At 48.1% G+C, this 12,881-nt stretch overlaps 1 protein-coding gene across 3 annotated transcripts in view; it reads right to left on the bottom strand.

Annotated features, from left to right (window-relative positions):
- TVP23A (trans-golgi network vesicle protein 23 homolog A) overlaps window positions 1-12,881 on the bottom strand; it is a 28,457-nt gene that overhangs the window by 253 nt on the left and 15,323 nt on the right. The window contains exons 3-8 of one of the 3 annotated variants that reach the window (XM_087416950.1): window positions 4,432-4,576; window positions 3,534-3,623; window positions 3,168-3,296; window positions 1,982-2,110; window positions 756-815; window positions 15-505 (exon numbers count right to left, since the gene is read on the bottom strand). In XM_087416950.1, coding sequence (XP_087273076.1) covers window positions 756-815; window positions 1,982-2,110; window positions 3,168-3,296; window positions 3,534-3,623; window positions 4,432-4,576 — 553 coding nt within the window. In that variant the 3' untranslated portion in view covers window positions 15-505. Of the gene's footprint in view, window positions 1-14; window positions 506-755; window positions 816-1,981; window positions 2,111-3,167; window positions 3,297-3,533; window positions 3,624-4,431; window positions 4,577-12,881 lie in introns of those variants that run through there. The other 2 variants (XM_087416951.1, XM_014793449.2) reach the window with 2 other exon arrangements.

Here is a 12,881-nt window from a genome sequence, read left to right on the forward strand (position 1 = left end):
CAAAGGGAGGACTGTGTGGCTTCATTGCAAAAGACACAGTCACGGTTTCAAAGAGCATAGTCCAAATAGTGATTCTTCAGAGTAAGGAGAAATTAAAATAACAATAGAGCCTCATGCTGGGGCTTGCTCTCAGGGTGCAGATGCTGCTGGGTGTAGTCAAAAAGCCTCGAAAAGCCCTTAAATCACCCGTGTAAACAGAACTGGGGGTCTGTGTCTGCACCTCGTATAGTAACGTGTACACTATATCCAGTAATTTCAGCATCATGCCAGACAGCTCACAGGGTTTTTATAATTACATAAAAAGGAGAGACATGTAAACTCTCGAATTATCCACACTGCCGTGAGATGCTCACTGTGTGTGTGAGATGCACAGGAACTGAGACCAGCTGAGGGAAGAGTAAATTCCTGTTTTCCCTCTTCCTCCGGGCATAGAAGTGGAAGGGTGGGCCAGTCCCCGTGTTCTTTCCCTCCAGTCTTGCCTTTCCCTTCCTTGTCTCTCTCACACCTGCGCATATCAGCAAATTTGCACGTGTTCAGGGTGGGGAAGGAGCGACCCCTCCTCTAAAGGGTGATGAGGCTGCAGAGCCCTGAGAAAGCCCGGAGCACAGGCTGGTTCCGCCTGCTACACACCCGGCCACTCAGGGCACTGGGGGAGCCGCCCGGACCACAGGCACAGCTGAGCTGGGGGAGCTGCACTTTTCACAAGCCCCCCAGCCCCGGGCTGTCCAGACCACCGCCTTGATCCCGCCTCTTACCTAGTGCTTGTGAATCTCCAGCCCTTCGAGGCCAGGCTTCTGAAAGTCGCTTGGGCAGGCCTGCAAGGGGAAAAGTCAACCATGGCTTTCTGTCCTCACACGTGAGTGGCCGGATTCTGCTGATTCAAGGCCAGAGCAAACGCACAATGCACCAAAAGCCTGCAGAGCTGGTTGCTCAATGTCTTGGCAAAAGCAAAACTGTTCAAATTTAAGATGGTTCAAACCATTTGAGGATGAGCCTGGTCAGATTTGAAAGATCTGTTTCTCGCTTCTAGAAATATATGCTAGGTTAAAAAAACAAACAAAAATTTTTTGTGGTTCTTAATTCTATAGTTTTTAAAAATCACCTGAGGGGCCGGCCCCATGGCGTAGCGGTTAAGTGCGCACGCTCTGCTGCTGGCAGCCCGGGTTCGGATCGCGGGCTCGCACTGAGGCACCACTTGTCAGGCCATACTGTGGGGGCGTCCCATATAAAGTGGAGGAAGATGGGCACGAATATTAGCTCAGAGCTGGTCTTCCTCAGCAAAAACAAGAGGAGGATTGGCATGGATGTTAGCTCAGGGCTGATCTTCCTCACAAAAAGAAAAATCACCTGAAACTTAACAATGGCAGTCACTAAAGGACAAATACGGTGTGATTCCACTTATATGAGGGCCCTAGAGTAGTCAAATTTATAGGGACAGAAAGTAGATGGTGATTGCCAGGAGCTGGGGGCTAGGAACAGCGAGTAGATGTTTCACGGGTACAGAGTTTCAGTTTGGGAAGATGAAAGTGTTCTGGAGATGGATGGTGCTCATGGTTGCATGACAATGTGAATGTACTTAATGCCACTGAACTGTACACTTAAAAATGGTTAAAATGGTAAATTTCGTGTTATGTGTATTTTACCACAATAAAGAAAAAGCTAACAGTGGCAGCCTGGCTGATATTGGAAAACATTAAAAACGGTGGTTGCTGGGGCCGGCTGGGTGGTGTAGTGGTTAAGTTTGCGCACTCTGCTTCAGCGGCCCAGGGTTCGCAGGTTCAGATCCCAGGCGTGGACCTATACACTGCTTATCAAGCCATGCTGTGGTGGCGTCCCACATACAAAGTAGAGGAAGATGGGCAGGGATGTTAGCCCAGGACCAGTCTTCCTCACCAAAAAAAAACACAGCAGTTGCCAACAGGCCTCCTTTCCTTTGAGCATCTGGAAGCAGAGGTCCAGGAGTCAGACCTCAGTGACTCACCGTCTGGAACACCGTCTGGGACAGGAAACTGGCTGTCAGTTTGCTGATGTCACTCTCGCTGCCCATCTTACAAAGGATGTAGCCGTACAGGTTAGCGGCTTGGAGAGAAATCCCAGCTATCACGAGGGCCTGCGCTCAGACAAAGCAGAGGTCATTTTTCTAAGAGCATATGTTGAAACGTTCCTCCCAAACCAAGTGGAAGGGGCTCTGGCCTACACCTACTAGTAACAGCCACCCTTTATTGAGGTGGCTGTTACAACACTCGTGGACACTTTTTAATCATCAACAACCCAAGAGGCTGGTGCCATTCCCATCCCATTCTACAGGGAGGAAATTGAAGTGCAGAGAAACTGAAGTTGCCCAAGGTCACAGAGCTGATGTGTGGTGGAGCCGGGAGCCAAACTCCAGAGCCCAGCCCACACTTTTAATTACACTGTTGTTTATATACTGTCTCTGGATACTTTGTTTTCTCTTCAATGAGCAAGATCATGGCAATGAAATATGATAACCCTGAAATAAAACTTCAGAACTCTGAGGTGAGGGAAGGGAAGGGCTCCCTGGGAAGGGCTCCCTGTCCAAGGTAGGATGTTATACGCTTTTTGTAGAAACCCTCTCTTAGCAGCATTACTCAGATGAGCCAAAAGGTGGAAACTGCCCAAATGTCCATTAGTGGATGAGTGGATAAACACAATGTGGCCTGTCCATCCAATGGAATAGTATTCAGCCACAAAAAAGAAGTACTGATACCTGCTCCAACACAGAGGAACCTTGAAAACATTATGTTATGTGAAAGAAGTCAGTCACAAAAGACCACATATATGATTCCATTTATAGGAAATGTCCGGAATAGGCAAATCTATAGAAACAGAAAGATTAGTGGGAGCTGGGCCTGGGGGAACAGGAGCATGGAGGTGGAGGGAATGGGTGATGGCTAAAGGGTACAGGGCTTCTTTTCGGTGTGATGAAAATATCCTAAAATTGACTATGGTGATGGTTGCACAACTCCGTGAATATACTAGAAACCACTGAATTGTACACACTAAATGGTGAATTGCCTAGTTTGTGACTTATCTCCATGAAGCTATTTGAATCAATTGATCAATCCGTAAATAATAAAAACCCACTCCTGCCAGCAGCAGTTCTGTACAGATGTCACAGCAACGTCAGAGTCAAGGTATTGCCTTACCAGCCACTTGAGCTTCAAGGAAAATAAGGCGCTAAAGAAGAACACGATCCAAATCACCGGGCAGATGACAAGGCCAAGCCAGAAGACCCGTGCTTCAGCTTCTGTGGCCGCCACGTTATGTGGAGAGACCTGTGGCGGGAAGGTGGTTCTGTTTTCAAAACTAGTGAAAAGGGTTGCAAAGCAGCATGCTACCATCTTCGTGTATTGCACGTGTGCTTCTGCCACCCGCGCCCTGGAGCGGAGCGCCGGCAGCAGTGGGCGTCGTGTGGGGCGGGATCACATCTGCACGAAGCCCAAGAGGAACCCACGGAAACTTCCCACAGCCATTTTCCTGGTTCTAGCGTGATGACTCGTAGTGGAGAATACCTTTCCGGCTTCAAAAATCCAGTGGCTTTTCCCATCTTCATCTATCTGGTTCCACCAGCGAAGGCCCACCATGAGTCTTCCGGTTACGTTCTGAGGAAGATGGACAAGATGATTCTAAGCATGCCACAGGTAAAGAGAGGGTCATGGTCTTTTCTCCGGTGAATAAAATGCAAGTCACCAACTCATGGTGAACTGGTACTGGGAGCAGGAGGAGAGAGGGATTGAACTGTGTGGTTTCCCAAAATCAGTTTTCAAGGCTTCTGATTTTTAACCAAGCTTATTTTAAAAAGTGACAGACAACCCCCTTGTGTGTTTCAAGCCCAAATATAGAACTTTTAAACATATATGTAAATCTTACAAAAAATCCAAAGCCGTATGGAGTTGTCACCCTCATACGGTACACATTTGCAACCATGACAATTGATACCCAGAAGCCATTTGTTCAACACTAAACAATGTATTTTTTCTCTACTTTTAAGTGATGCTGGCTCAGTTTTTTTTTTTTTTTTTTTTGGCTGAGGAAGACTGGCCCTGAAGTAACATCTGTTGCCAATCTTCCTCTTTTTTCTTTGCTTGAGGAAGATTGTCCCTGGGCTAACATCTGTGCCAATCTTCCTCTATTTTGTTCGTGGGTCACCTCCACAGCATGGCCGACGAGTGGTGTATGTCCACGCCCAGGATCCGAACCTGCAAACCCGGGCCGCCGAAGCAGAGCGTGCCGAACTTTTAACCACTATGCCACAGGGCCGGCCCCCATTAGTATTCTTAAGTATGTATCAGCAGTTTAAACCAAAGTAGCTCTTGGCCCAAATCAGCCACATGCATCAGGAATGTCACCACTGGGAAACGCAGCCCACGTGTTTTGGGAGCAACGGCATCACAGGTGAGGGGGCCTTACCTTCACAGACCAGAAGTCGAAAGACAGGAGGAGCAGCACAGTGACAAAACAGCCCACGAAGCTTCTGCTGAACCAGTCACAGCACACATAGGTGACGATGGCACTCACTCGGAAAAACAGGTGGAAAAAGGTGACCAAGGGGTGCCTAGGGAAGAACCCAGAAGCCCCTCACTCCAGGGCCAAGGGCAGTCGCTGACGTCACCCCAGGTCTCCGACTTGCCACGTTCCCCAAACTTGGCGTGTCGAGCCCAAACTTGGCCAGGCTGCAGCCCTGAGGACACATCATTAAGTCAGGAGGCCCACGACAGTCATGATGACACCAGCATTTTTTTTTCCCCTCTCTCGAAGAATCCAGTACTTTCCCCTAATTTAATTCCAAATATCACTTGCCCTCTTTAAAACTCAGTCACCTTTGAAGCGAAACGTGACCGAGATCATGCCTTCCCACCACGCAGTGATAATGACCAGTTCCCCAAAGGTAAAGTTTGGGTTATTCCGCCGGTGACTGAGCGGTGGGTCTGCGTGCACCCACGGGTGCAGTCCCATGTCATTGGGGAACACATGTTCCTGGATAGAAGGAAATGACCATGACGTACAACAGTGGGTCTAACTCACAGTTGCTCATAATGAGTGGCACTTGAATGATGAAATTTAATCTAGGGGAAGAGGCTTCTTGTTCACTGTGCCTGTAGACACAAAAGAAGAGACAGGACCAAGGGGAATGCACTCATCCTACATCAATTGCTTTAAAAAAAAAAAAGTCTGAAAGACACGAGACCCAAGGGACAATCAGTAACAAGGGTCACCCATGCATCTTGATCAGACAGATAACGAATGCCTATAGGGGCCAGGCAGGTGATGGTGGTGGATGACACTGGCCAGTCAGAGCTTTCTCTTTCTTTCTTTGGCATCCACTTCGGTAGAGCACAGGGTGAGAGAAACACTTAACTACAAGAAAGCAACAGTGCAAGCCCGATGACTGATGGCAAGTGAAGTGCCACGCCAGCGGTAGGGAGGAAGAGAGGGAGGAGCTGGCTTCCCTCCACGGGAGGCGACTCTGCTCAGCTAAACCTCACCCAGTACTGCTGATCCGATGTTTTCACGAGAAGCCAGAAATCCAGACTTGTGATGGGAAATCTGATTTTTAAATGATGGTGACTAATCACATTAATACAATATTGCAGGCTGTTTTGCACTGGCCCTCAAGCCACCAACTTGCATCCTCTGGGGTGATCAGAGGTAGCCAGCAGACCTGCAGAGGGACGAGCCTGCTTGTTCTTCCCAAGAAGGAGCACAGTCAGAGTAAGCAAACTGGGCTCCTATAGAGCTGTGCAGTTTTGGGGCCGGCCCTGTGGCATAGCGGTTAAGTGCGTGCGCTCCGCTGCTGGCAGCCCGGGGTTCAGATCCCGGGCGCGCACCGACGCACCACTTGTCAGGCCATGCTGTGGTGGCGTCCCACATAAAGTGGACAAAGATCACAGATGTTAGCCCAGGGCCGGTCTTCCTCAGCAAAAAGAGGAGGATTGGCAGATGTTAGCTCAGGGCTGATCTTCCTCACAAAAAATAAAAATAAAAAAAACTATGTAGTTTCTGAATCCCGAGGGAATGTGAACTAAGGTTCAGAAGCAGAATTTATAGTGACTTCTGCATTTACTCCTGATGTTCCAAAGAAAGAGAGGCTGGGCCCAAACACCAACTATTTGCCAGAACGCTTCTCACCCATCCTTTTCAGACGCTGAGCTCTCCTGGCGGCTTGGATGAAAAGCCTGCCTGGGAAGTGAATTTGACATGATCACGTAGAACTTCTAAATCTGGAATGTTCCAGAAGATAAGACGCTTGGGAGTCTCTTATACCTTTTCGTTTTTTTTGTTGTTTTTGCTTGAAGAAGATTAGCCCTGAGCTAACATCTGTGCCAGTCTTCCTCTATTTTGTATGTGGGTCACTGCCACAGCATGGCTTGACCAGTGGTGTAGGTCCACGCCCAGGATCTGAACCCGAGAATCCGGGCCACTGAAGGGGAGCGTGCTTAACTTAACCACTACGCCACAGGGCCGGCCCTCTTATACCCTTTTTGCCTTAAATCTTATTGAGGATCTTTCAACTAACTGACTTAATGCAATTTTGCCCCTTTGCCCTCAAGATAAATAAGTCCTCTTGCGATAACTGAAAGTTCTTCAAGGGCAGAAACCATGTTTTAGATCATTTTATGTCCCTGATAGCTCCTGGCATTTAAGATTCCCCACAAATATTGTGTCGAACCTTGTAATCGAGTCCTGTTAAGGATCACTGGGAACAACTGTTGTCTTTGTAGAACAATATAGACTTAAAAGATGTAAGAGACCCCACTGTGCGCTGATCCAGGGTAAAACCTGGAAGTTAATGCATTCGAATAAATCCCCTGCCCACCCACTTTTTCTTTTTTTGGCTGTGGTTTCCTGAAAGAAAATGCAGAAAAAATTCCATTTGTTGGAAGGTTCTGCTGAATTGGGTCCTGGTTCACTCACTGTTTCCTTACCTTGTAATGGAAGGGATTATTATTATTATTCAAACAAAAGCCAAAGCAAGTAGAAAAGGATGCCTATTGCACTTTCAAATATTGCAATCCTGTTTTATGCAGGATGCTCTCTGGGCAACCTTCCAAACCCTCATTCAGTTCACCTCTGGAGTTTGCACACCCTGTGTCCCCAGGTAACACGAATGTGGTTTCAGATCAGTTTTCTAGTTTTTGGTTTTTGTTTGTTTTATTTTTCTGGTAAGGACGATTAGCCCTGTGCTAACATCTGTTGCCAATCCTCCTCTTTTTGCTGAGGCAGATTGGCCCTGGGCTAACACCCGTGCCCATCTTCCTCTACTTTATATGTGGGACGCAGCCACAGCATGGCTTGATAAGCGGTGCGTAGGTCTGTGCCTGGGATCCAAACCTGCGAACCCTGGGCTGCCGACGCAGAGCGTGCGAACTTAACCGCTATGCCACCGGGCCAGGCCCAGTTTTCTAGTTTTTAAGAGTTGTGAAGGCCATGGCTGACGCCTGTCAACCCTTCCCTGCCATGGGGTCCTCCGTCCACCCAGCATTCTCTCCTGCCACCTTTGAAGCCGCAGAGCACACACAAACACACCAACAGTCACCTCCACTTCTCAAAGCCACTGGCTTCCCATGCCACCCTCCCAGGAGCCCACCTGGTCACCCCTCGAGAGGTGAACCATACAGAGGTGCCAGGCTGCCAGGGTTAAAATCCTCTGAGAAGCTCCGTGGCCTTTCCCTAAACTACATAACCTCTCGACACATCAGTCTCCACTTCTGTGAAATGGGAGCGCCAGCAGGCACCACTTCCTAGGGTATTAAAGAGACCAAGTGCAGGCAGCGTGTATAAAGTGCTTGAAACCCAGACCACGCTCAGTAATTGTGAACAGCTGTCGTTATCTCAGCCCTCAGTCACTCGAAACTGCTCCACCTCCAAGGAGCCAAACTGTAAAATTCCCCCTCTGACCACAACTTTCTCTCTCTGACTCCCGGGGGCAGGTCTTCATCTCTGCAGGGATCCCCCCGAGTCCTGATGGCTCCGCATCCCCCTACTCCGCTTTCATTGAAGAACCTCCCTCATCCCTCGACTTTTTCCCTTCTGCATCCAACACTCGCCTCCACCCAGCCAGGTGGAAGCCTGTTAGCTCAAGGGGAGGCGGAGGAAAGAGAGACGGTGAAAGGGGGAAATGAAATTACTTCAAGTGTGTTGTCAAGGTGGGAGAGTCTTGATGGGCTTTTGTTTAAGTTCGAATCCACTTGCACAGTTGTGAGCCCCAGGACACCTATTATCTTCCTCCTTGGAGGGAAATGCAGAAGGTTCTCAGCCTGGGAGGTGCATGAAAGTCACCCGAGGAGGCCTTAAAATGCGCACAAGGCTGCCCGTCCCAGGACATGCAGGTTGAGATGTGGAGTGGGGCCTGGACGTGAATGTGACGGAGGAACAGCACTGCCCTACACTGGATTCACACACTCCCCCCAAGGCCGGATCTGGCCCACTTCTTGTTTCTGTAAGTCAAGTTTTATTGGAATGCATCCATGCTCACTCATGCGCTGGCCTGCCAAGCCAAAAATATTTACCCAGCACGTGTGCCAACCCTGCTGCAGAGTGGCAGGAACAATTTGGTGATGAAATTAGTCTCCATTCAAAACAAATCAAAATGAAGCAAGCTGCCACTCCTGGTCCCTTCCCCCTAAAAAAAATCTGCACTCAAAAGCTTCAGAACCAACGGATTGTGCTAGAAGTCAGGGAAGTGTTATCTCTGGGGATGGCTGAGGGGGCGGTGACTGGGAAGGTGCACAAGGGAGCCTTCTGGGGGCTGGAGATGCCCCATATCTTGATCTCGTGTGTACACGTGTAACAAATCATTGAACCGTACACTTAAGATTAGTATACTTTATGTATGCTACACCTCAATAAAAAAAATTCTGATTGAAGTCACTGGCCAAAATCTTTGCAAGTCACCCTAAAAATTCTACATGAAACACATCAAGCAATCGCCTTCTCAGTATTTACCCAAGTGAGTTGAAAACTTACGACTGCACAGAAAACAGCACACAGATGTTTATAGCAACTTGATTCATAATTGCCCCAAATTGGAAGCTACTAAGACGTCTTTCAATAGGTGAATGGATAAACTGTGGTACATCCACACAACGGAATATTACTCAGCGCTAAAAAGAAATGAGCTATCAAGTCATGAAAAGACATGAAGGAACCTTAAATGCATATTATGAAGTGAAAGCAGCCAGTCTGAAAAGGCTGAGCACCATATGATTCCAACTACAGTCGTGTGTCACTGAACGACGGGGATACACTCTGAGAAATGCATCGTCAGGCGATTTCGTCATTGTGCGAACATCACAGTGTGAACTTACACACACCTAGATGGTACAGCCCACTCCACACCGAGGCTCCACGATACTAATCTTACGGGACCACCATTGTGTATGTGATCCGTTGTTGACTGAAATGTCATTATGTGGTGCATGACTGTAAATGACATTCTAGGAAAGGCAAAACTATGGAGACAGTAAAAAGATCAGTGGTTGCCAGGGGTTAGGGGGAGGGAGATGAATAGGCAGAGCACAGGGGATTTTTGGGGCCGTGAAACCACTCTGTATGATACGGTAATGGTGGACACACCATATATTCGTCAAAACCTACAGAATGTACACCACCAAGCAGGAACCTTGATGTCAACTCTGGACGCCAGTTAATAACAATGCATTGGTTCATCAATTGTAACAAATGTACAACAGTAATGCAAGATGTACAATAGGGGGAACTTTGGCGTGGGGAGGAGCTTATGGGAACTCTCTGTACTTTTTCCTCAATTTTTCTGTAAATCTAAAACTGCTCTAAAAAATGCACAGGGGTCAGGGGTGTGCTCTGTCTAGACAGAGTAAATACAGTAAAACCTGGGGAGGGGAATGTCCCCCAGCACCCATCCCCTTCCCCACAAACTTCTAAGGGAGGTTTGATTTGGGGGGGAAAGGTTGATTTAATCCTAAATTCAGCAGTGATCTAACAGTATCCTTAAAATTTGCCCTTTATTTGTTCAAATTACTTTGAAAACTGTACTCTGGTTTTTTATGTCTCCAGCTTGAATTCTTCATCAAACATCCTATTTTAAATTCTCTGTCACCTTTCAGACACTCTGGGAAGCTTTCTGCTTTTCACTGTGGCAAAAGTCTGAGGACAGACAGCATCTTTCCTGCTTGGTTTACTTTGCCACTAAAAAAAAGCATCTGAGATGATGTCTAGAATTTGCTTCAAAATGATCTGAGGGCAGGGAGTGGATGGAGTGAAGACGATACAGGCCGGCCACGTGCTGATCGCAGCTGAAGCTGTGCAATGGGAACCCCGGGTTCATTGTTCTCTGCACTTTTATGTAAATTTGAATTAAAAAGTAGAAAAATAAAGAAATCCCATTTGCATTGAGGCAAGACGCCTTTCAGAATAAACCAAGCCCATGGGTTGATATTCTGGGGGCCATCTGTGGTCAAAAAAAAAAAAAAAAAAAAATTCAGACCTAAAAATCCCCAATTGAGTAATTGGTCATTACAGTTGGATGCATGAGGAAAACTCCAGAAAACAGGTCCTTTCTTCTGGGCTTACTAGTCCCCGGCAAAAAAACAAAAGCCACCCCTGTACGGAGTACAAATGCCTACCGGTCCCCAGCCTGGCCCCCACCTGGACAGTGGGCACAGTGAAGGCCAGAGAGCCTCGCTCCCCATTCGTGCTCCATCCTCGCTGAGTCCATGGCCCTGGACAAGGTACTAAACTGGTCAGAGCCTTTGTTTACTCATCTGTGAAACAGGAGCACAACACTTACCTTAGATGTCTGAAGCTTCCGGGAGATAAAACACCTACGAAGCCAGAACAGAGGGGGCTTCCGGTGGTTGTGGTTAATATCACTCTATTTATTGTTTGACTCATTAATGGTCAAGGTTTTTGAGAACGAGAGAAAGTGAGAAAAAGCCTTGACCAGTAATGCTCTTTTTGGATGGCCTCTGTTAGACAGATGTTTTTCCCCGTTGTTAAAAATGAGTAGGGTACTGCTATTTATTTCTTCAGCCTCAACACCCACTTGAGAGTCAGGTGGCTCTTCTGCTAACGGCAGCGTGCCGCCATGAAGATGGGGGAGGAAGGGGACCCTGCCGATGTGAGGGGGGACAGCTAAGATGACGTCCGCCCATCCCTCGGCTGCTTCTCCTTCCACCAGCTCCCCACGTGCCCTGGGAGCTTGTCAGAAATGCCCCACCCCACCCCTCCCGAGCCCGGATGTTCATTTTCAGAAGACCCCAGATGATTCATGTGCTGGAATCCGAATAACTCAGTTCCAGGAACAAAGCAGGATGGACTGAAGGAACCCACTACTAAAAAAGCAGAGACCCCTACAAGCCCTTCAGAAACCCTGTGGGGCCTGGCTAACCCAGGGGATGAACTGTCTGGGCGGAATCTGACTCTTCTTCTCTAGAATGTTCCAGATGCACTGCTGCTCCACTGTCCTTCAGACTCGGGCTTCTTGCTTCAAATGACAGCACATCCTCCTCCTCCCCCGACATCTGAGCCCGGGACGGACAGGCAGGTTTTTGGACTTGGGATGTCTGAGCAGCTGCTGACTTCTAAGTCCTCACTGCTTCGACAGAAAGGCCAGCACGTGTGGAAGTGAATAAAAGAACAGACTTCCCTCTGGTCGCCACGGTTTTCCCTCTTGTTTCTGTTCTTCATTTCTTTTTAAAGAGACATCCCAACTTTGCAGGCTGGATATGCTTCGCAACAAGATGAAAGTGAAGCCCCAGGGGACAAGTCCGTGGGCCCCTGGGCGCTGGGCCCTGTGTGGGATCCTCACCGCTCTCCCTGGGGCGTCCCAGAGGGTTCCCTCCAACACAGCCACAGCCCCCTCCCTCCCGCGCTGCTGGAATGGGGGACCAGATTCCTTAGGTAAAGACCCAGAGTTTTCAAAAGAAATGAGAGTCCCAAAGAGCTGAAAACAGTTCTTCAAACAGAAACTTGAATACACATCTTCATAGCAGCAACATTTACAATCACCGAAAGGTGGAAACAACCCAAATGTCCGTAAACGGATGAGTGGGTGAACACAATGTGGCCTATCCATACAATGAGGTATGACTCGGCCATAGAAGAGGATGAAGCACTGACACATTCTACAATGTGGACGGACCTCGAAAACAGGAGGTTAAGTGAAAGAATCCAGACAAAAAAAGCAGATATTGTATGATTCCACTTATAAAGGCATCTAGAAGAGGCAAATTCATAGAGACAGAAAGTAGAATAGAGGTTACCAGGGGCTGGGGGGAGGAGGGAATGAGGAATTGTTACCAGAACATACCCAGGTTCTCTACCCGCCACACAAGAGGGGCTAAATAAAACTGGAACACCAGGCTTACGGCAAGGAAAGAGTTTTTATTTTGGGTGACATCAGCCAGAGATGAGAGCTCTCAAATTTGTCCTGTCTCCCCGAAAGATGGGAGGCAGAGGGGTTTTAAATATTGTGAGGAATGTGGCTGCTTGTAGGGAAGGGGAGCCTGTGGCCTTGCTGGTCGGCACTTTTCCACTAGCCTGCCTTTGGCCTCGTGAGGCTGCTGGCAGGGAGGAGGAGGGCGAGACAAGGGAATCAAAGGTGGGTGTCCTTCAACCGTCTCCATGGTGGATGGCAGATTCTGGTGCCAGGAAGCCAAGGAGTTGAGGTCTGAGAAGCTTTAGCTTCTAGGTATTCTCTGGATATCAGTTACCCTGCAACAAACCTCAAGAACTGGTAAATAGCCAAAACCTCGGTGTAAGCCCAGCTTGAGGCCACCTGGGCTTTTAACAATTTGTAACTTCTATCTGCCTTGTGAAGTTCAGGGATACAAAGGTTTAAAAAACTGATATTTACTATGAGTGTAACTTACAGAAGCAGG

The sequence above is a fragment of the Ceratotherium simum genome, chromosome 26 (genome assembly GCF_057802395.1).
Source record: "Ceratotherium simum simum isolate JZ-2026a chromosome 26, ASM5780239v1, whole genome shotgun sequence".
In the NCBI taxonomy this organism is placed as follows: domain Eukaryota; kingdom Metazoa; phylum Chordata; class Mammalia; order Perissodactyla; family Rhinocerotidae; genus Ceratotherium; species Ceratotherium simum.